Source organism: Leptosomus discolor, chromosome 5 (genome assembly GCF_034619465.1).
Source record: "Leptosomus discolor isolate bLepDis1 chromosome 5, bLepDis1.hap2, whole genome shotgun sequence".
Lineage (NCBI taxonomy): Eukaryota > Metazoa > Chordata > Aves > Leptosomiformes > Leptosomidae > Leptosomus > Leptosomus discolor.
This window is the reverse complement of record NC_141395.1, coordinates 18,183,311-18,206,166: the sequence shown is the minus strand read 5'-3', so window position 1 is coordinate 18,206,166 and position 22,856 is coordinate 18,183,311. Positions and strand designations below refer to the sequence as shown.

General features: G+C 55.6%; 2 protein-coding genes across 2 annotated transcripts; one reads left to right on the top strand and one right to left on the bottom strand.

Moving 5' to 3' along the window:
• Positions 1-599: 599 nt before the first annotated feature.
• RETREG2 (reticulophagy regulator family member 2) lies at positions 600-14,912 on the bottom strand. Its single transcript, XM_086465202.1, has 9 exons — positions 14,572-14,912; positions 12,079-12,185; positions 7,226-7,256; positions 6,329-6,464; positions 4,916-5,000; positions 4,011-4,148; positions 3,581-3,675; positions 2,502-2,637; positions 600-1,768 (listed from the first exon to the last, which is right to left on the bottom strand). The coding sequence occupies exons 1-9, from the start codon at positions 14,910-14,912 to the stop codon at positions 1,038-1,040; spliced, it is 1,800 nt and encodes a 599-aa protein (XP_086321328.1). The 3' UTR covers positions 600-1,037.
• A 295-nt stretch (positions 14,913-15,207) lies between these two features.
• Positions 15,208-21,901, top strand: CNPPD1 (cyclin Pas1/PHO80 domain containing 1). Its single transcript, XM_009960044.2, has 8 exons — positions 15,208-15,318; positions 15,581-15,683; positions 18,236-18,317; positions 18,912-19,032; positions 19,125-19,253; positions 19,419-19,480; positions 19,711-19,828; positions 20,359-21,901. The coding sequence occupies exons 1-8, from the start codon at positions 15,250-15,252 to the stop codon at positions 21,001-21,003; spliced, it is 1,329 nt and encodes a 442-aa protein (XP_009958346.2). The 5' UTR covers positions 15,208-15,249; the 3' UTR covers positions 21,004-21,901.
• Positions 21,902-22,856: the final 955 nt, after the last annotated feature.

The window sequence follows — 22,856 nt, the reverse complement described above, 5'->3', positions numbered from 1 at the left end:
CCCACCGGCACCGGCGGCTCCCGCCGCTCCCGCTTCCGGCGCGGCGCTACGTGGGGCGGGGCCACCTCCTAGCCCCGCCTCCCCCGGCGGACCCCGCCCCGCCGCGGCCTGCCCGGTCCCCCTCCGCCCTTCCCTCCCGTCCCCTCCCCTGCCCCTGCCCCTGCCCGAGCGCCGGCCGGGACACAAACCACGGACCCCCCCGGCCTAACGGAGCTCCTCCAAAGTCCTGGGGCGCTCGGCGTCGCACCAAGCACGGAGCAGGGCCGGTGGTGCGGGCGGCGAGACGGCCACGGCAAGAAGAAACGGGAGTAGCCAACAGGGCCAGGAGCGAATTTCATTGATTGCGAGAACCTCCACAGCTGCCCAGTAGCAGAACTCAAACCAGAGAGGGGAAAAACCCAGTGTCGCCCGACCCCTCGCTGCAGCGGCGGGAAGGCGGGCACGGATGGCAGAAGGGGTCTCGTCGCTGCATGGCGCCCGTCTGGTTCTGTCCCCGTGCTGCTACCCTCCCCTCCAATGACCCCTTACCCACCCCTGGCCCCCGAGAGCCGCATTTGACTGCACACCCCATCCCTCCCCCCAAACGAAACCAAGGAAAATTAAAATTATTTACACTTTTAGCCATTTAAAAACCCAATAAAATAAGACTGCGTATGTCCTACTGGGGACGTGGGCATTAGCAGCAGCTACAGCTAGCTCGGTACTCTGCGTGCAAAACGGAAAGACAAACAGAAGACAGACCGAAATACTGCACCATTACTAGGAAGCGTTTGCTGGGGTTGGTGTTTCGATTGTGGCAGAAGGCTTCTAGGAGCCGGCTCCCCCCTGCCGCGGGGCAGGGGCGCCTGCCGCTCAGCCAGCCCAGGCCGGGCTCTAGAAGGATGGAGAGGACTCGTTACTCCAGACACAGCACACTAACACGGACGCGTTGCCACCCCGGTCAACACAAACATCTAAAAGCCCACTGCACGTTCAACCATGCCAGTTCTTCCTTCTTTCCAGTGACGACGGAGGAAAAGGGGGAGCGTGAAGGAGACCTAAGACATAGATGCCGCTGTCATCACTGCCTCCTCCTCATCTCCTTGCTTTGGCAGCTCAGCGAGCGTGGGAGAGGGGGGAGCCGGAGCGGCAGGAGACTCTCGTGCCTCCTGCTCCTCTCCGAGCCCCAGCTCGACATCCATTTGCTCCAGCTCCCCCTGATCCAGTAGCTCAAAGTCATCTGCTTCCTCCTCATCCTCCGGTGAAGCTGCTGTCTCTGTCTCCACCGCTTCGCTCTCTGACAGCTGTGCTTGGAAGCTCAGTTTCTCTTCGGGCTCAGTGGGGAGGAACTCGGAGAGGGACGGCCCCTCGCTGGCCTCCGAGGACCGCAGCAGGGCAGAGAGGGTGTTCTGCACCGCCGTGGTAATGGCAGTGGTGACGATCTCCTCGCTCAGTGTGTCAATGCAGATGCCCAGGCCCGGGGCAGGGACAGTCTGTGGCTCTGCGTTGCCTCCCGCCGCTTGCCCGCTCCCGTTGAAGTGCGTATTTACAAAATGGAGAGGAGACGCCAGGCGAAGGATGGAGAGCTCAGAGTCCACGGCCTCCTTCTCTGCCGAGTCCAGCTCACGGGCAGCATGGGCAAGCTCAGGACCCAGAGGCACACCGAACGCGTCTTCATCGCTCTGTGGTCCCAGGTCTCTGGAATGATATTCTTCCACCGAGGGAAACTCCGCCAGGTCCTTGGAAAACGACTCCTCTGGCTCGCTGTGCAGGCTCTGCTGGTCCAGGTCTGAAAGGCACCAGCGTTAAGGCGCAGGTCCCCTCACCTCGACCCAGGGCACTGACACCTCCCCCACCCACCTCCCCCCCGGCTGACACACCAGGGCTCGCTTCTCGGCACCCGCTGGGAGCACAGCAGGAAGGCGTCTGCAGTTACTCCCTTCTCCCGGTGGCACGACTCACGTGGAGTGTCCCTTTTCTCATCCCGTTCTACGCACGCTGGGCTCAGGGATTTCCTTCTCCAGCTCATGCTCTCTGCATCCAGAGCCCTCCACTAAAACCCACAGGGTCAGGGAAACAGTGCTCACAGCACGTCACCTGCCTCTTCCTCCCCAGACAGGTGAGTGACCACATCCGAGGGGTTACCTTCGGGCTCCTCACCACTGACCAGTCTTTCTTTGAGCTCGTAAGGCTGACAGGGTGGGCTGGCTGACCTGTTTCACCCAGCCGTAGGGCCGTGTGTCTACACCACACAATTATTTCGGCAGGACTTTGCGGATGGCCTTCCTCCCTTGCCGGAGTCATAAGAGAGCACTGCCTGGCGGGGCAGTAATCAGAGGCAGACGCCCACTCAGGACCAGCTCACAATGAAGCCAGGGCACGCTGCGCTGCTACTACTCTTTCCTCCTTTCAATGCTCTTCCTCCCGCAAATTGCTGGGCTCCCTCCCTGGGTTTGGATGCACGCTTGTTCCGGGACAAAACACTCAGGGTCAGGAAGGCAGCGAAGTGTCCCATCACGTACCTTCAGAAACGTCCGTCAGCTGTGGGGTGGTAGCCCTTGAGACAGAAAAGCCCCCGCTCTCCAGGATGGAAGCCTCCTCATCAGAGAGCTCGGAATCTGTGATTGACAGTGCCAGGGCAGTCTTTTTCACATCCACCTGCATGGGATGAAGGCACAGGGACAAATTCCTGGGTGTCTGCCTGCACACACCTCTGCACAAAGCAAGGCTTCCAGGCAAGAACTCCTCTGCTGGAGAGACTCTGCACAGGGATAGTATGAAAGCAGGAGGGGGCTGCGCAGAGTGCTCATTGCACTGCCAGGGAGGGACAGCCTCAGCTCACTGGCTTTCCTGCTATGATTCACTGCCTGAAGCTCTGCCTGCCTCCACTGAAGAACCCGAAAGAGCCAGCACAAGACGGGATCAGCCTGTAGGAGTCTCAGGCAGCTTTGATCCTCTTTCCTCTCCTGGGATCACCAAGGAGCAGAACACTCCTTCCCTTTTGCATTCACACTGGGCCCAATGAAGCCTTCTAAAAGTGGCAGCAGTTCCAAGTATTTGCACTCCTTTGGAAGCCGAAGCCTCCCAGCTCGCAGCCCAGCTACATGCCCAGAGCTCCTGTAAAGGAAGACACTTGGTCCATTTCTGCGGTGCACATATGGGAAGGTCCCACCCAGTCTGACTGAGAGCGGGGAACTCAGTCAGAGACACTAGTGCTGCTCATCTCCCTTTTCCAGCGGTGAGGAGCCTCTGCACATTACCCCAGGAGAGCTGATTGCTTTAGGAGACACTCACATTCTCTGAGCATGAAGTGTAACCATCAGAGCAATTCTGCAGGTCAGGAGGAGGCTGGAGCACAGCTCGCCCTGTCCTGCCACTGCATCACCAGCCCTGTGCCACCGAATTCTCACTACCCAGGATGGGAGGCAATGACCTTCATCAAACAAATACCCTTCTCCCCTTGGGATTCTGCAAAGAAGTGACTTGTTACTCTGCTGGTCGTTATCAATGCAGCTGGACTCAGACCACCCCTTGGCTCTCGTGCTGCTGCCACGGACCAGAGAGGAGGGACTAGTTCCTGCTCAGCTCTTTGTGCTCTTACCACTGGCGAGAAGCCCGATAGCTCTGCCTCGCTCTCACTCTCCGTCTCCGCTGTTGGCTCATCACCTGCTGCAGGCTCACTCTTCCCTTGTCGCTCTATGAAAAAGAGAAGAAAGCCTTTCCCATGAGACTGAAGGAATGTTACACTTTTATTCATCACTTTCCCACTACTTCTACCGCCCTGTGAAACTGCACAGGTTTCCCAGAAGCCCAAGGTTCCAGAGACAACCGTAATCTGTTGCTCTCATTTGCTATTCCCAGGATCACCTGCCCAGCTGCTCTCTCCATAACCCTCCAGTTTCAGTCTGTTTCCCCCTGTGCTGCTGCAGCTTTCCAGCGCTGCCAGCCGTGCTGTCCCGTTGTCCCTCCGCTAGGGCTCCGCCCTGGGAGTACGGCACCAGAAAAAGTTAAGAGAGGAGGTGGGTCCTTACTCTTCTTCTCATGCTTGTGGTGCAGCGTCTCTGCCTTCATGCTGTAGTCCAGTTTCATCAGGACAGGCTCCAAACGCGTGTACATCCTCTGGATCAGCTCGTGGTAGACCACCAGAGGCCAGAGCAGAATGCTGAGCACTGCGGACACAGGACGTGGGGAACGTGAGGGACAGGCCAAGCACAGCCCGGCCCTTCACGGGGCGTCAGCAAGAAACTCTGCATGAAGGGAAACGCAGTTGAATCACAGGTGCTTTCCCATCTGACACTGCCTAAAATCCTCATCCATGGCTGCTCTTACTCATTCCAAAGCTGCTTGATTAACCACGTTTTCCTAACAGATCTCTGTTAGAATGCAGATTTATGTTAAGATGAAGTGTAAGCCCTCCTCTTCAGCCACTGCATCCCAGCCCCAACATGCAATAGAGGCCCTGAAATGAGTTGATTAAAACTAAAAATCACCACAACTTTTATAAGGGTAGCAGCACAGAGCTCATACGTAGACGCACTAGCAGCAGACCACCTGAACAGTCTTCAGAGTTAGCAGGGACTCACGATGCAGTGAAAAAGGTCTTATTTACTAAACATGCAGCTTCTTTAACAACTCTTGATATGGATTTGCCCACTCGAGGAACGGAGAGACTGCAGCTTGAGCCCACCAGCACAGCCCCAGCCGTGGGTAGAAGAGGAAAGCAACGTTTTAGCGACGGCTCCCTCTCCTGACTCCGTGCTTGTACTGCATGCACGCACTTAAAGCAAGAGACTTCCCAGAGCACGTTGCCTATATTGATTGATCTTCTAGCACAGATCCCCTCGAGAAAACCACAAATATGCTTGTACCAGCGTATCAACAGCACAGTTAGGTCATGTTTCAGCTTAAGTCAGACAAGAGAGCTGGTTATACTCACAAATGATGTAGGAGATCATTATGCCTGGAACATAGTGTCCAACTACAGCCAGAATCAGGCAGCCTGAACAGACACTCATGCAGAACTGAAGGAAGAGAGAGGAACAAATAGAAGTGACAAGAGGCAGAGATACATCCACGCAGGAAACCCAGTTAGAGTAAAATGAGGGATGCTCCTAACAAAGTCAGTACACCAGCTTTGCACTGACTACATTCAGATGCTGACAATCACAACTCAGCTTGGTTGGGTTAAGCTGTAAGCATTAGAAGTTCAAGCGCAGGAAGACCAAGGTAACCCAACATCCCAATAAAACGAACCAAACCTTTACTGGACAGTTCTTTATGGAGTAAATTATGTTCCCTGAGGCTAGGATGGGATATCGCAAATTGCCATTTTGGAGTACATCTCTCCTGCAGAGCTCAGCACTGTAAGAGAAGACAGTACTGTCCTGACAGAGACACAAAGCTGTTACGGAGTCACCGGATGCTGTGCCACTGCTACGCCACAAACCAGCTGGCAGAAGCATTAGCAGAACCCATGCTCCCACCAGACCAGAACCTTCCTCCTCTGGAAAAAGTGCAAGTATAACGGTGCAGCCCTGATGGCTTGTCCTGCATTGTCCTGGGGAGGGGGGGAAGTGAGAACAGATGCCCTGCAAGCCAGGGCACAGGTTCAGGTGTCACCTAAATCCAGCAATGAAGAGTTTCATTTGTAATGGAAAGGGTATACAAAAGCTAAGGCCCTCTAAGGGCTTTGCTCCCAATGAATTCATGCTTTATGGGTGTCTTGGTCCTGGTCTCCTACTCCCTGTAGCTGGGAGAGTGTTTTAACAGGAGTAATCAGCAGTGATAGAAACCCACTCCTCTTGGCACAGTGGACCCCAACAAGCCTGATACAATCCCAGTGGCTGGTCTGTCCTACTTTTGTGATGCTAAGGCAACTCCTGTCTACAGACGCTTTCCTAACAACACACATCACAGCCATCAGAACACGGTTAATGACAAGTTTCCATGCACTCAGAAACACCGCTGCATTTGGACTTGGCTAGCTACAATCTTGGTTAGCAAAATAGGTAGGACCAGCTTAAGAATGGAGCCTGTGAAAGGGGCAGAGACTGTAGGTTCCCCTTTTTTCTCCCCACTCCCTAAGAGCTTCCTTTGCACACTAAGAAATAAAACTAAGTAGAGCTAGCCATTCACAGAAGGGGTGAAGTTCAGATCCAGTTTACAAATAATGGAAGCCAATTACTCATTATTTAAGCTTCCCATGGCATAGAGTCTGAAAGGAATGAACGGTAAACGTTAAACAGGGACAGCAATTGCAAAAATACTGATTTTACATTCTTCAGTCTCCTAGGCCACTAGTAATGGAAAGAAAAGCCCCTGCACAGAAGAGTAGGTATCTCCAGCTTACCTTGGCAGGATTTTGCCTCTTGTACTGTAGCAGTTCCTGCAGGTACAGCCTGAAGGTGACCCAGCTCTCTGCCAGACAGTGGCACAGCTCAGGGACACTGAGCAGATGAGGTTGTGCCCCTGAAGTCACCCCCTCACTGGAGACAGACAAGAGCAAGAAGACAATCTTTGAACAAGGTCTGTTTTGTTGGGGACAGGATCGGGGGGACAGGACACAACACCTGCACTGGGAAGCAGAGATCCCTACCAAAGGCTTGACAATACTGACTGCATCTTCAACCCAACTGTGGAAGATGCTTGATTCGGAGATATTTTTTTCCTTTAATCAGGGAGAGAGCCGAGAGACACCTGAGCCAAGCAGCAGCAGCAGACACCATGCCACAGCATCCCCATGCCACAGGACCAAGATGCAGAGCAGTTTACTCAAAGCCACGCAGACAGAAGCACTGGAGGTGGAACTAGTTACGTGGCTGCCGCTGGCACCAAATCCGAGGTGGCCAGAGCGTGGTGCTCAGACCTATGACCATGGCCAACCACAGGATGCAGGTGACGCCACCACAGACAGCATGTGTGGCCTGCGAAAGTCAGTCTCAGGGATTCCCTTCTCTCTGGAGGATTCTTAAAATAGTCCATGACAGATCCAGGGAAGAAACTCAAGAGTTCCTAACATCAGAAGCACTTGTGCTTTATGGGTACCGAAAGCAGCTTTCCCCAGAGTCTCAAACTGTGGCTCCTGAGCTGATAAGCAGCTCCCAGTGCAGGAGAAACTGCTAGCAATGTTTTGCAGCAGGAGCCATGCAGTCTATTGACAACAGCAAAAAGGGCAGGTGAGATTACCACACTAAATTAAAGCTTCCCCACTCTCCCCTCTCACCAAGGAACACATCAGTGAGCTTACCTCTCCCCTCCCAGCTCCTCCGATGGCTGTGCTGTAGAGAGAACAGAGCAGATTAGTCAGCCAAGTGAAAAACACAACCCGACATTTTTACCACTTGAACAGAGCAGAGCTGGAGATGTATCATCCTTAGCTAGGGATGCACCCCAGGGACCTTCTTCATGCTCTCACGCAAGCAGGACTCACTGGCTTGGAGTCTGAGCTGTGCAGGCTTCAGTGAAGCATGCCTGGAGGCTCGGAGCAGCCAGAGCAGCAGTCTCAGGGTGCCCCAGCACACCTTGCAACCCGTGTTGACAAACACGTGGCGTGACACCCATATCTGAGGTGCACCCTGCCGCTAGCACGTGGGCTCTCCGCTGCAGGGACTGTACAGCTTGCCCCAGTGTCCCACACATCTGGGCAGTGCCATCCCCGGGGCAGCTCCTAGCCCTTGTCATTCACAGAGGGCTGCCAGCACCGTCCCTGAGCTGGGCAAAGCTTCAGCTCCCACCTCAGAGCTCAACATGGCACTAGCAGGTCTGAGCTGCATTTCCCACTGACCAGCCCAGACCACAGTCCCTGGCAGGATGCTGTGTATAAATGCCAGAGATCTCCCTGCTGTCTCTATCCTTTCCCAGGGAATTAGGTAACAAATAACAGCCTTGTGTATAACTATCTAATTTTAGGGCTCTTTTATGTCCCCTGACAGCCCTTTGTGCCAGGCACAGATATAACTATACTACTAAAGGTTTGCCAGTCTGGACAAGGGCAAGGGAAAGCTTCTCCTATTCCTCTCTGCACCCAACCCAGGGATGATCACACAGGGACTTACTCCACGCAGTACTGAAGGGAGGAGCAGTGTTTCAATGGCAGAAGTCACATATGACTCTGCTCTGCTTTTAGATATACAGGAAAAAAAAAAACAAATATTTCTATGACAACTGGAACTCATGAGCCTGGCTGTCCATGGATTTGGGCCTCCTGCCTAGCTGACTAGTGTCTGAGGACATGCAGGCCTCAACCAAAGCTCTTGCAGCAACACAGTCTTTATAAGTCTCCTGTGTTTAACACGCACTGATCATGCTGTAAAGGTCCCTTGAGGTTTACCCTCCTCTACCTGTCAGCCTAATGTCCTAAAGCTGGTAGGGATAGATATACCTTTGATGCTGTCTGGCCAACTGCAAACTTGGTTCAGGCCATCCAAGAGGTTCTAAAAACCGGTGGGACCCTATCCCCCACACTGCACGTCACCACACAAACAGGACTAAAATAAAGGTAGGAAGTTTATGTTCAAAGTCCAGGCTACTTGTTGGAAACGGGCTTCAAAATGCAACATAAGCAAAATGGGGTTTGAATCCTCCCTGGAGTCATCAGCCAGATGCAAAGCCCAACAGCGGCAACGACTCCCCCAGGGAAACACCCAGAAGAGGTGAACATCCGTCACTGCCAACACTCAGCGAGACTTCAGACTCCCGTTCGAGCCGCAGAAGAGAGCAACCGCTTGTAGCAGCCTTGCCTCCGTTCTCCCAAGGCCCAGGACGTTGGGCCAAGTATGTCAGACTCCTCCTACCACTGCAGGCACTGCACCAGCCGGCTCGGCTCGCAGGGCGCAGTGGAGCGGGAGGCCAGCCGCCCAGGGGAGGAGGCGATTCTTTGAGAGCGTGACCCAGATTTCCAGTAATCGGGCCTGACAAGAGGAGTCGACTGCTTTCAGAGCCGGCTGCCCACCCGCTCCCCTGGCCACGACTGCTGGGTGCAGCGGGCAAGCCCTGCTCACAGAGGGAGCTCGGGTGCGAAGGGAGTGTTGCGGGCTCAGCTCCACCCCTCCAGGGCTGCTGCTTCTCTCGCACGACCGCCATGGCTGTATTTTGTTATTGTGCTCAGGAATCTAAAGCTGCTTAATCGCAGCTTGCAGAAATCCAGCTATATCTCAAAGCCTCATCTATTACCTCCACTTAATCACCAAATAAATTACATTTGGCACTGGCTGTCTGTGATGGCTGGCTATACTGGTCGTTATCAGCTATCAAATGAGGTGCTGGGATGCTCGCCGTACTCGGAGGGACAGATGTGCCAGCAACCCAGTACATGGGAGGGCACAGGAACCCCACTCCTCTCTTGACGGGCTGCAGTAATCCAAACCATCCAAAATATGCCAGCAGAGGGAGTGAAACAATTCTCCTCAGTTGCTTCTGAAGGCTTCAGAGACACTCTGGGGAGCTGCAGAACGTTTCAGCAGGCTGCAGAGTGTTCACGTGATTTCTATCTGGCAAAACACAATCTCTCTTTAAAATCAACAGTATCTTGTTTCCTGTAGTAGAGTAGTCTGCCTTCTGTCCATCCCAAAGCACTGGAGCCTTACATCAGTTGGAAGAATAGCCCAACCACAAAAAAAACTAGAGCATGTCTAACAGGACATGTTCACCGAGGTAAGGCTTAACTCCAACCTGTACTGCAATACTGTCTAGCACTGGTACAAAGAGGCCAGGAAGCAGGACGCCCACAGTTGGCCTCGCATCATCAATAACCAGCTGAAATCTTGCTGCTGGCATTTCACACCAGATTGTGGATTAATACAAACCACTTGACGTACACCAGACTCTTCTGGGAGACCAGTCAGCTGCCCAAGAGTTTAGGTTACGTGTTGGTACTGACAAATTATCGCTGATGGATTCCTTGACTCTTAGAGGTTTTCAACACTCCCTCAAGAGGCATTCTTCACCTGTGTGTAAACTTTAGCTAGAAAGCAGGGGCCCTTTTTAAGGAGCACCAGCGTTCAATTGCAACGCAGGCTTTGCTAAAGCTCTCCCACGCTGCACTCTCCTACGCTGACCAAAACACTGCTGAACGACAGTACAGAAAAGATCCCTACTTGGCACTCATTTCAGGAGAAAAGTGGAGGTGCTTCCTAAGTCTTTAAACAATATTTAAGTGGAACTCCACGTAGGGGTGGTTACACGTTGAGAAAATACCCTGCGTGGGAGCTGACAATACGCAGTCCCTTCTGACAGGACTTAAAAAGGCTGTGCATCTCGCTGCTGTTAGTACGTCCCTGATCACAGTGTGTGAGTAACTGCAAAACACATGCTGAGGTTTTAGCATTCCTTCAGAAGTGATGTTACAAGCAGTCACCCGAGACACACAGAACTGCCACAAGCTGAGGTTTGTGTATATACGCGCTGACTCTCGAAGGTGTGGTACTGACCTACTTCCAAAAGCTCCTGGAAAGGCTTACAGGAAGCACTGAGGAGGAAAGCCACAAAGCTGCAGCTCTGCTTCAGCGGGAAGTGAGAGCCACACAAGAACCCCTAAGTATTCAGCGGTGCCAGTTCAACAGGAGGCCCCTTAGGAAGGCAGAGCACTGCTCCTTCCTTGCGGTGGCTGAGGAAACACGGTCCAGTGGACCATGTCGAAATCAGGGCCGTGACCTAACCAGGTACATCAGAAAGGTGTCCCTGTTCTTTGCTGTCAGCAGCAGAAAAGCAGCAAGGAGTGAAAGATGGGGAAGAACACCACTCAGGAGCAGCTCAGTAAGCTGTGCACTGACTCCTTGCAGAGACGATGACACAGGATTAGCCTAACTGCTGGTGTGTTGTTTTGGGTTTTTTGGAATTTTTTTTGGTTTTATTCCTCACTGCTCTGCATCATATAAATTTATTTCAGTACGGATTTCCTATTTCTTCTGTGATAACACAACTTTTACAGGCCTGGTACTTGCTGGAGTGATTCTACCCCCATCTGCCTCAATGACACCATTCTATATTGGACATCAGGCTTTTGCATTTCTGGACATGTTTCAAGTGAGATGTTTTGGGTTGGCTTTAAACTATTCCCTTAAAAATCCAATGTGAATAAGCAGGAAATTAAATTGGCCAGTTCAGTTTGGCTGCCTAGTTACCTGAACCACACAAAGCAAACAGTTTCAAGACTACAGCTGAAACATATCTAATCTTATCAGGACTTCTGTGAAAGCACCCTTTAAGTCAGTACCCTTTTAGGTCAAATAAAGGGCACCTTACAGACACACATATAGAGGGGCTTTCATTCAGAAACCCTCCCTAGAGTAGGGGGGCAGGGATGGAGGGCCCCAAGCTGCCTTTGAACAGCAGTAGTAGATGCTGCAGGCAGGTCCGGGTCCAGCCGTTTAATAAATTCCAGTGAAGGAGGCACTCAAAGCAGACACAGCCAATCCACACCTATCATCATCATGAGGCTATTCCTCTTGTTGCTTTTGTGTCTAATGTTGGCAAAGACCCTTCAATAAATGGAAAAGATAAGCCAGGTGACCAGATTCGCTGATTAGCTGGAGACCAGATGCTGTTCGGCACAGGTACAATACACTAACTGTCCCGGCTGTCAGACCCCATCATCCACTCTGCTACCTGCCGCAAGGAGAAGTGGCTTTTATCTCCTCTGCCTCTTTCAGGGCATAAGACCATGCTAAACTAAAACCAATACACTTCAACCCCCCCGTTTCCTTCCCCCAGCTCAGCTGGCCACATATGCTCAGACCCGGAATGATCTTTTTGTCACAACATTTGCAGGAGAGAAAGGACACAACAGAAACACTGCATCATCCCTGTCACCAGCCTCCCTGACAAACTAGCTGGGCCCTCTTAGTCTTTCTCAAATAGAGCTACTCCCAGAACTTCCCAGCACTGGAAGCAATTCTCTTCATGCCCAGAGTATTAGGATACATCCTCATACTCTGACACAGACAGGCAAAAGGCAGCACCAGTACCAAAGCCTGCAGTTACAGTAAGGACAGGGCTTACACGGACCTGTGAGAGAGCCAGAAAAGCACCGACTGTGCCCACAGCCCAGCACCTGGTAACACTAGAACCGTGTCACTAGCTACAGTGCTGCTCATCACATACCTGAGAAATCAAACAGGAACCTCGGCTTCCACCTCTCCAGCAAGAGGATGCCAAGAAGGGACATGCTGAGGAGAAAGAGGGGTCTCAGGGAGGTGGAGGAAAACAACCTAGAAATCAAATGAGAAATTGTTAGGCAGGATAAAAGGCTGCAAACTACTGCTCTTGATGAGCAGGCAGGTACGGCTCAGTGTACGGCAGGGCGGAAACACCCGACTGCTACCGGCCACTGCAGCAAGCACTGTACTCCGCAGACACCCCCCCTGCCCCAGCACCTTCTCAAACGGCGCCTCTGCCCACCACCAGACAGCTGACTACCTGCCATCTCCCAGTGCTCTCCTCCACTGCTCCTGAGCTCCTCCTTCGGTTCTAAAACAAGGCTAATGCTCCCTTGTAGGAGTACAAGTCCCTCCAAATCCTCCAGGTGGAGGCTCTAGATAACACAGATACAAATTGCTGTAGCAGAAGACTGGTTGAGAATCAGCCTGTTTGCTGAAAACTTAGGTCCTATTTGTCACCACAAGGTCCAGCATTACCCTCAAATAGCACCAAAACACATCCTGCACCTGCCTCTAGATGCCTGTTCTTTCATCACAAACCTCTCCCTGTTTAATCAGAGCCCAGCACTTAAACGGTTTTGTTCCTCACTTGACTCTATCGTAAAACCTTTCATGTCCCTCATCAACACAGTGGCTCGAGCCAAATGCCAGCTCACACAATACTACTCACACATAGTCGTGCAATCCCACTGTCAAAGAGTTTATCTCCCCACTCCATATAGATTCAACAGCAAAGGTCCCAGGGTGGTGCTTGTGCCAGCAGTGGCTGCCTGCATTACTTCCTTCCTCCAAGCCAGAGCATCAGCACTTCCCTCAGGCTCAGAAGGACCGTTTCTAAGTCACTCCAGAAACAAATGCCAGGGAAATGCCTTCACCCTCGCCCCTTTAATGAACACTCCTCTCCAGAAAGGAAGAGCCGCTCTGCTGTTTTACCTCGCCCCTCTCCAGAAAGTATTTGCCAATAACTAACCTCAAAAGGACTGAGCAACGCTCGGAGCTGGAGAGCACCTGGCCGTGCAGCGCGGGGAAGGGCTGCGCTTCCACCACGCCACGGTCAGAGGCAGAGGACTTAGGAGCACGTTCTGCCTCACTGGGCAGCGCGGCATGAAAGCCACACACTTTCCGCGGGCTTACAGGACCTACAATGACCTAAACAACGTTTTTATCCCTTCTCATGGGACAACAGTTCTGTGGCTTAACACGTCAGCTCTTCCTCCTATTCCGCCTCATTTATGGATTGCAGCTGAAGGATACTGTCTGAATCCTCCATGGGACGTAAATAATTCCTCCTCCTCCATCATATTTAAATCTCTCTCTGCTGTCCCATATTCTGGGCACCCTTTGTTCTTCTCGACCTTTTTACGCACAGTCCCTTAGCCACCATTGTCTACCAACCCTGTCACCTCACAGCACGCCTCTCCCCCTCCCACTAACTTCAAAGCTCTGCTTTCAGACCTTTCCAGCAGAGGAGTCCAAAACCATTTAAGTACCCTGCTAGCACATACGCCTCTGATAATCATATGGATGAGGGAGCAGAACATAAGCAACCTCTTCACAGTGACTTCAAAGGCTGTTTAGTCACATACTTTCCCCTTCTCTGACTTCAGTCTGACCCTTCCTATTTCATCTGCAACCAACATTTAACTCTTTCCCTGGCCAGTTTTGACCTTTTCTGCTGGGAAAGCTGCTGGCTGAGAGCGTTTTTGGCAGTAAAACTGACTCACTGTTTATACAAACAAACAGGATGTTTTTCATTCCAATCCACAGCTGGGCTCTGCCACTCATGCTCCCGGCTCCTCATGCTGCTGCCCTGCCCGAGAGGCAGAGGAGAAGGGAAGGCAGGGCAGGGGGAATACGCTTGTCCCTAAACTGGCCGTCCTTGGCCTTTGCATGAAAAAATCATCACCCTCCAGAAAAATATTAATGAGCAAAAGGGTTTAAATAAAATGCCACGAGGCAGCCTGTCACTGCAGGAGGCCATAGGGCCTACTGACCGCGATTACGGAGTGAAGCGAACCGATAAAACACGGATGCAAAAATTAACCAGAAACGTGCCTGGGCGAGCCTCCAGTTGAGCCCAGCTGCATTTTATTATCACGGGGCAAATCCTGCCCAAGCTCTTGGCACTTTCTCCCCTCAGGGAGGGGCCTGCCGGAGGAAAACAGCACGGCTGCTCCCGGCTAAGCACATCCCCGCGGCGTTACAGGGTGCAGCTACCTCTCAGCTTTGCTGCAGAAATAGGGAGCGCAGGGGATCGCCATCGACCCCGAAGGGTCACAAGCGGCCGCCCGCCACCGCCAAGAGCTGAACGAGCAGCAGGCACCCCGACAGCCACCCGGCTGCTGTCAGAGCCGCCCGCCCAGCCTCAACGGCCTCGCCGGGGCAGGCCCCGCTGCCAGGCCGACCCCCCCCGCGGCCTACCCCCGCCCCAGCTCACCAGAGGGCCCCGCCGAGCGCGGCGGCGGTGACCAAGCTGTGCAGCGGCCTCTCCCACACCAGCAACCGCTGCGCCGCCGCCAGCGCCGCCTCCCAGCCCCGCAGCCGCTGCCGCAGCGCCGCCGCCAGCCGCGCCGCCGCCGCCGCTGCCGCCTCCTCCTCTTCCTCCTCGGCCGCCGCCGCCGCCGCCGCTGCCTCCTCGGCCCGGCCGCTCGCCATGGCTGCGGAGGGGGAGGAAGGGGCCGCTGTCACCGGGGGCTGGGGGGGAGCGGCGAGCGCTGCACCGGCCCGGGCGGGCGGCACCGCCTCAGGGGGACCGGCGGCCGCTGGCGCCGCGCGCATGCGCAGCCCGCCCCGCCGCGGGGAGGGCCAGCCCGCGCATGCGCCTGAGAGGGGCGGGAGCGGTATGGCACTCTGCGCAGGCGCGCCTTAGGCCACGCCCCCTGTACCGGAAGAGGAAGGGGGGCGGCAGGAATAGGCCTAGCAGCGGTGTTGCGGCCTCCGCCCCGGTCAGTGGATCCGGCCTCCTCTTCGGAGCGGCCCGGCACGCCGGAGGGGACTGGCCCTACGCCCTTGGAGCGGGCCCGGCACCTGTCGGCTACCGGTGGGGACCCGGCCTCGGAGTCGGCCCGGCACCCCCGGAGGGGACCCGGCAGCCCCTGCCCTAGGGGCGGGCGGGATGGACCTGGACGGGCTGCTGCTGGATGAGGAGGGCACCTTCTCCCTCAGCGGGTTCCAGGAGTTCACCGTGAGTTCCTGCCGAGGCGCTCCTGGTCGTGCCTGATGTCCCCGGCCCAACCTGTCTCCAGCTCTACCCCTCTGCAGGCCCCGGGCGTGTTCCCCCCTTAACCCCTGGCCCTGAAGAGCCCCGTGTGACCGTGCACCCGGGCCCCTGGCTGAGTTCCTGGGGGCCCTGCCGGGGCCGTTCTACTCCTGAGCTGGGTTGGGGTGGAGAGCCCGGTGTGGGGAGTGCTCAGGGCGTTTTTCATGTTTCTCCTGTCTGCCTGCAGTTCCTGCCCAGGCACCAGCAGCTGAGCGAGAGAGTGCGGAAGCGGCTCTATTATGGCTGGGATAAAGACTGCAGCCTGGATAATCTCTCCAGCCCCGTGGCAGGTGGGTTGCTGAATGTCCCCAGATGGGAATGCTGAGTCAAGGGGGTTGGAAGTAGCCCAGGGTCTGAGACCAGCAAGTCACCCGCTCCCTTACCAGAGCCAAATCCCACCCTCGCCCAGCCTTCTGTGCCCTGTGCAGCACAACAGGCAGGGTGCCAGAGCCTTATGCTGCCACTCTCTGTTTTGTTGCCCCATCTGGCCCACTGCTGCATTTTTGGCATCTCGCTGGTGTGCAGAGGCCTTTAGGCTCTTTGTGAATTCCTTGGCAGTGAAGGTTATGTCCCTGCTCCTGATGAGAGGTGTCTTGGACAGCTTCTTGTGCTCTGCAAAGTGCTGGAGAGTTTATTTAACTTCTAGTTCATTTAACTTGTAGCAAGTTCCTGCTCTGTGTTTGTCTGGGTCACATCCTTTTTTTTTTTTTTTTTTGCTGTTGATTCAGCAGTGTTTGGGAGAGCAGAAGGACGCAGCTGGGTGGAGGCTGAAGAGCTGGTGAAGGTGGAGAGGAGGGGTCAAGGGCAAGCAGTGGTTTGCTAGAGCGCCTTCACAGCACAGTTGTGTTAGCGTTTCCATTTGCTGCGTGCTCACACAGCTTGCAGGGGGCTGTTGAGCAGGTGGAGAAGCATACTTGTGTTCAGAACTCTTGTGATAGATTTAGGGAAATGGTCTGAAGTTGCCAAGAGGCTGTGTGTGACATACCTCGGCAAGGAGGGGGGTGCTGGGTGCGTGGTGATGGAACAGGGCCAGGCAGGACAGCCAGATGCCCGGGAGCTGCTGGGAATCACGAGTTCTGACGTGGACGGTGCAAGGGAGGCATGTGGCTCCTCTTTGGGGCCGGTGTCACACCCGGGTGTGAGACGGGGCTGTTCCACAGGGCGCTACCAGTGTTGCAGGTTCAAAGGGCACGTTCACAGAAGGCAGCTGTTGGGAGCCATGAACTATAAAGACTGCCTCGCACCCAGGAAATGCCTCTGCTCCAGCAGCTGGGGGTGGGAGCAACACAGAGAATGTCTGTGGGTTATCTGCTCTGACAGCTTCCTTTGCCAGCTGCTCGTGGCCGTTATCAAAAACGAGACCTGGGGCAATGGCACCTGCCTTGGTACAGCTGGGCCATTGCTGTGTGGAGAATTTACGGCACTGCTCTTCAGATGAGAGAGAGAGGCAATGGTGGGGAGAGTCCAGAGTAGCAGGAGGAGCTGGAAAAGGTCTTTGGCACTGGGGGGCCATCGCAGGAGGCACTGTGGAGCTGGTTGAGGGAGGAGAGGTTGAAAAGTGAATTTGTTCCTTCTGGAAAGGAGCTATAACCACCCTCCGCGTGCTGTGGCTGCGAGATGGGGACAGCAATCAGCTGCTCTCCCTGCCTTCTAGGGCAGGACACGCTGTCATGGGTTGGGTTTGCAGGCTGAAGAATCAGGTTTCCCATTGGGATGGGGCCTGGGGGGGCCTCGTGTGCTTTTGATCACTCAGTGCATCGCCGCTGCCTCTGCGGTGGCTGGTGTGGTGGCGCATGGGTGGCCAAGCGGGGCAGAGGGAGCAGCAGCAGCACGAGAGGCTGGGAGCTGCCAACGGGTGGCTGGAATGACCTGGGGAGGTCCCTTAGAGCAGTGTGTTTCTGAGCTTGGTGGCTGCTGTTGGGCAAGTAATTCCTGTGGGACTGCAGCTGTTCTCGTAGTTCCTGGAGAGGCATGGAAAGGAGGGATGTGGAGAGAAGAGGTTGCGTGGTGATGCTTCCTCTGGAAGCTGGAAATGCAGGGCTGCTGGGACAAGCTCTGCTCTTGATTCTGTCACCCAAAGGCTCAGCAGCAAAATGGAGCTGGAGTTGCCTGTTGAAACACTTCTTGCCAAGCCTTAGGCTGTAGTCCTGTTTGGGGTGCTCCTAGCTGGTCCTATTGCCTTGAGAAGTGAGATGGGAGCTGCTGAAGCTGTCAGCTTCTGGCCTTTTCAGTGCTTGAATGTTGAGGCACAGGGGAAACAGGCTGAGACGAGCTGCAGTTACACTGTGTCACTGCTTCCATACCCTGTTAGTGCCTTCGGGCTCCTCCTCACGTGAATGAGTACCTTGTTCGTCATTGTCTCAGAGACGCTGGGGCTGTGGTGTGGGGGAAGTTGGGTCAGTGCTGATGAGCTCTGGAGGAGGAGGGCGCTGGTTGGAGGGGAGCAAAAGACTGGGAAGACGTAGTGTTGACATCTGGTCCTACAAAGCCTCCGAAAGGGCTGCCTGAGGTCCTGCAGGGTGAGGGGAGGGTGTTAACCTCTCTGTGCAGCTAACTGCTGGTAACTCCTCATGACGCAGACATGCTAATCTGGATCTGGCACTGCTGCTGGGCCTTGGACACTCGCGTCCTCTTCCTGCTCTGGTCTGGCTGTCCTGCCTATTTGTTTGTTCCTCCCTCATCCCTGACTTCTGCTGTCAGGGCCTGGCCTACCTCCACAGTGTAAATTAGACTTGAGGGGCTGAGCAAACACCAAGACTCAATGGGCTTGGGTGGGAAGGGGAAGGGTGAGGGTGGGCTGTGCCATATGGGGCTAAACCCTTTTGCTGCTTTTCTGTCCTAGATATTGCTGTGGAGCTGCTGCAGAAGGTGGCTCCCAGCCCTATCCGCAGACTCCAGAAGAAATATGTGTCTCACGTATCTCGGTAAGAAGCAAAACCTATTGCTCATGTCCCATGTCGGAACTGGGAGCTCTGGTCTCACCTGTGACTCCCTTCTGTCCCCTGGGCCAGCATTGGCTTTGTCCTTAGGCCTGATTAGTGTCAAAGAGGAGCTAGGGGAAGGTGACAGACAGGAGGCATAGTGGCTTCCTGACCCAGCCAGGCCTGCTTCAGGTTGGCCCTGGTCTCTGGGGTGCGGGGGTGCTCTTGTTACAGGGAGTCTGTACTGGCTGGATCTGCAGCTCACTAGGTAGCCAGGTCTGAACCCTGGGTCTGCTCTTGGCAGCTGAGCCCTCGCAGTGTGCCTGCCTGCGGGCAGGGCTGCTCGGTTTGGAGCTGCCTGTGCCTGGGAACAGGAGCCAGGGCTTTCTGCTCTCCAGCCTGCATCCCCTGCACTTTTTCCTGCTGCAGCTCAGGGCAGCTGGCGTGGAGCTGGCGAGGCTGGGATGTATCTGGCCATCTATGTGCTAAACCTCCCCGTTACCTATATGGGGAGGGAGCGGCCGCCTTGTGCTGTGGTGGCCGGGATGTTTGTAGCACGCAGATAACCTTTGGGTTGGTTCTTGCCCTGTCCCACAGGGAAGCTTGCATCTCACCCTGCTCCATGATGCTGGCACTGGTTTACATTGAGAGACTCCGGCACCGGAACCCTGAATACCTGCAGCAGATCTCATCTTCAGACCTGTTCCTGATCTCCATGGTGAGTGGTATGGGCTAGGGGGTCATTGGGTTGGAGGCAGGCCTGGAGGACTGCAGAGGGGACTGAGATCCTGTCCTTTGTCCTGCTTTTAGATGGTTGCTAGTAAGTACCTGTATGATGAGGGTGAGGAGGAGGAGGTGTTCAATGACGAGTGGGGAGCAGCAGGGAAGGTGGATGTCCAGACCATGAACACGCTGGAGATGAACTTCCTGAGCGCCATTGTAAGTGAGGCCAGCTATTTCACAGGGTCGGGGAAAGGAGGCAGTGAGGGGAGTCTGGATTTCTGCTTTTTCCCCACAAACTCCCATGAAGGAGTAGGGAGGGGTGTGTCTGGATGCTGGGTGCCCTGCCCTGACGGTTCTGACCTTTCATTCTGACCTTGACAGGACTGGAGTCTCTACACGGATCCCCGGGAGCTGTTTGAAGTGCTGAGCTGGCTGGAAGGACGGTAGGTGTGCGGGGCGGGGGTGAGCCTTTCATCTGCCTTGCAGCCCTGGCTCTGCCACTGCTCAGAGCTAGCCCTGCTGCAGTGAAATAACAGGTTGGGGTACCCGTGAGCCTTTGCTAGCTCTGCAGCTCCCTTCCACAGACCTTGAGCAGACCCAAGCCTGCCTGGGCTGAAGCTTCTTTGATGGGGAGGGTCCATACAACATCGACCATTCCCTTTTTTTCCTGCAGTGTGGCAGAAAAGCAGGGCATGTGGCGCGGCTGGTTCACCTACACGGATCTGTGCGTCCTCATGGAGCAGTCCATGTGGCAGCATGTGCTGGGCCAGTTCTACCAGCAAGTGGTGAAGGTAAGGGTGTGGAACAGCAGCTATTTGCACGAATGTGAGACCCAGCAGGCCATGGGTTTGGAGCAGGTCCCTTTTTTTTTTTCCACTGGGAGCAGCAGCTTGGTTTATTCCCTGTTGAAAAGGGAAGCTGTCAGAAGCCAGAAGATGGCTGATTTGCAGCTGTGCTGCCTGAGGCCCTGCAGCCTGGTGCTGGGTTAGTCTGTGCCCTGTGGTGGAGCACAGCCCCACAAGTCATGGTGCAAGCTCATGGTGGTGGTGTGGAGGAAAATGGGTGCTGGCTGGGAATTTAAACAGGAACTGTTAGATTTTTAGCTGTGGCATCTTGATTTGTGATATTTAGGCCCTGCTTTGAACAGGCTGTGTGCCGGCCGCTGTTAGCAGCGTGGCTACCTGCTCCCCACCATCTGGCCCTGGTGCTGGTGGTGCCATTTGCCATCACGGCTGCTGGGGCGATGCACGGCCCTGCTGGGTCACAGCTGGCTGCGGGGGGCTGCTGGGGGGGTCTGGGCTAACCGTTGGCTTCTCTGCAGCTGGCCTGCCTCCTGGGCGTGGTGTACCTGACCGGCTTCGCTGCTCTCTTTGCCTCTGTCACCGCGGTGCACCGCTCTGTGTGCCTGAGGAGTGTCAGCCCTGCAGGCCCCCGGCCCGCGCTGTTCCCCGAGGAGGGCACCTGCCAGCTGGATGCCCAGCTGGATGCCCAGCCGGCCCCAGTGCCTGACCAGCCGCAGCCCGAGCTGCCCGACAGCTCCCCAGCCAGCAGCACCCGTTGCCTGGGGGAGAACGAGACGACCGAGGAGCCCCGTCGCGGGGGTGTCACAGCGACTGCCCTCTACCTGTGGGGCAGTGTGATGACGGCTCTGTCCTACCCGAAGGCGCCTGATCTGGCCCAACGCAGGAGCCCCCCGCAAGGCCACTGCCGGAGAGTACCCACCGCCTGTGAGAGATCCAACCGTACCGCCCCCGCCGCAGCCCCCAGCCAGCCTGGCCCCTTCGGACTCGCCGTGCTCCCGGCTCCCCCGGCGCTCCACTGCCATGCCTGCTCAGCCGGCGCGGGCCCCGCGTGGGGTGCAGCCCCCAACCGCAGGGACTGGCTGGACCCCCTGGGGCTGCAGCAGTGTTCCTTGCACACTGCCATGGATCTCAGTAGAATCAAGAGCTTCATTTTCCCCAGCTAGGAGCATGGGGCAGCAGCCCCTTTCCCCCTTCCCTCCTAGTGTGGCACAACTCACTTCCTTGCACTTCTGGGACCCCTGATCCCTGGGACTGCATGGGGCGGGAGGCCCCAGTGTTACTTCCAAACCAGCATTTGTGTCTCCCCACCCAGGGCAGGGGTGTCTTTCACTTTGGGGGCTGCTGGGACAGTTTGGGGCAGAGTTGGCTTGCTGTTGGGGTGCTGGGGTGGGAACCTATTAGGTGGAGGGTAGAAATGAGGTGCCCATGGGTTGGGGTGCTAGGGCAAGGAGGGTGTTGTACCTCTTCCTACAGCGAGTGGGTGGCCCTTGGTTGTGCTGGACAGAGGTGGTGTGTGGGATGTAGGACGCTGTGGCTGTGTGTGCAGGGTGGAGGGGCTGCAGCAGTAACCCCAGTGTGGGGAACAGGGTAGTCCAGGAGGAGGTGGGGTGCCTGGGTGAGGGAAGAGGAGGTCAAAGGAGGGCGGGAGCGAGCAGCCTGAGCTGGCTGGCCACGGCAGCAATTCCCCTTGGGGGCTGCCAGGCCGCTTTTTGGAAGGTGTAAGGGTCACACCATGAGGGGACCCCGATGTGGCTGTGCCCCAGGGAAGGGTTGTGCTCTGCTGGGCTTGGAGATGGTGTGGTGTGGTTAAGGCTGTGCTTCCTTATCCTGCTTGTGTTGGATGTGTTGAAACTGGCGTGCTCTGTGACCCCATCCCAAACCCCAGCTGTATGTGGTTGTGAGCAAACAGTGCCTGACTGCTCCTGGGGGTGGGGAGAAGGCACCTTGTTTTGCTGATCAGCCCAGTCATTGTGCCCCTTCTTTTTACTGTGGATTTTACACCTGTTTTTCACTCTTTTGTAGATGCAAATCTCTTCCAATAAAAGTAGTTCTTGCTGTGCACCTGCCTTGTCCTGCTGAGCTGCCCCTACCCCAGTGTGGAGCCCCATCGATGCAGCTGCGCTTGCTCTCTGAGCCGGGGTGCAAGGCAGATCCTGGGTGCTGCAAGTGAGCTCAGGAGCACTGTGAGGCCTGGCTTCCAGGGCTCAAGAGGGACCAGGCCCTCTGGTGACAAGAGGGACATAGTGGCTGGGGAAGGCAGCGACAGTGGGAGAGAGGAGGTTCCCTGACTTTGGGAATGTGTGGAACGCCTGGTCTCCACTGCTCTTTGCTCTCCAAAGTCTGTCCAGTTAATGAGCGAGCTCTGAGCGGCAAGGGCTTGGCAGGGTTGCCGTTGTGGTTGCTGGCACAGCCACCTCTGTGCTGTGACAAAACATGAGCATCCCCTGCCTGTGCTCCTTGAGGAGCCTTCCCAGCCAAGCGGGCAGCTCTTGTCCCTGGCATCCTTGTCCAGTGGCAGGATTCAGTGCCCTCCTCCTAGGAGCACAGGGGATGTGGTAGACCCCCATCAGAGATCTTCCTGGTGTGGGCACAGTGCCCACAGAGGGGAATGGCAGGACGTATGGGGGGCTGTGTAGCTGTTGTCAGGCTCCTCGGGGCCGGGAGGGCAGGGGGATGCTGTGCTAGGGAGGAACAAGCACAGGCAGGGCACGTGGAGCCGGAGGATGCCGCTGGTGCGGATGCTCCAAGCACATGAAGGAAGAGGTGTCTGCTGTGGCCCGCCCAGTCCCTGTGAGGAGGCAGGGATGGGACCTGGGCTGTGGGCAGTTGGCACTGTGCTGGCTGTGGGTGGCTGTCATCTGGCCCTTGTGACAACCCAGGGTGACACTTGCATTCCTGGCTGCAAGGGCAGGTTATTCACCAACTCAAGTTAATGGCTAACCCCGGGGCAGCTGCTGTGGAAGGTGGAAGTTCAGCCTTGCAAGGGCTCAGAGGAGCCCTCGGGGGCGGGGGAGCC

Excerpts from the sequence above, each read along its gene's own strand:
- RETREG2 (XM_086465202.1), bottom strand. The coding sequence starts at position 14,912 with ATGCGCGCGGCGCCAGCGGCCGCCGGTCCCCCTGAGGCGGTGCCGCCC. Across the intron at positions 12,186-14,571 it reads GCGCTCGGCGGGGCCCTCTG|GTTGTTTTCCTCCACCTCCC; the intron begins GTGAGCTGGGGC and ends TTTGATTTCTAG. Across the intron at positions 6,465-7,225 it reads GAGGAGCTGGGAGGGGAGAG|TGAGGGGGTGACTTCAGGGG; the intron begins GTAAGCTCACTG and ends GTCTGTCTCCAG.
- CNPPD1 (XM_009960044.2), top strand. The coding sequence starts at position 15,250 with ATGGACCTGGACGGGCTGCTGCTGGATGAGGAGGGCACCTTCTCCCTC. Across the intron at positions 15,319-15,580 it reads GCGGGTTCCAGGAGTTCACC|TTCCTGCCCAGGCACCAGCA; the intron begins GTGAGTTCCTGC and ends GTCTGCCTGCAG. Across the intron at positions 19,254-19,418 it reads TGAACTTCCTGAGCGCCATT|GACTGGAGTCTCTACACGGA; the intron begins GTAAGTGAGGCC and ends TGACCTTGACAG.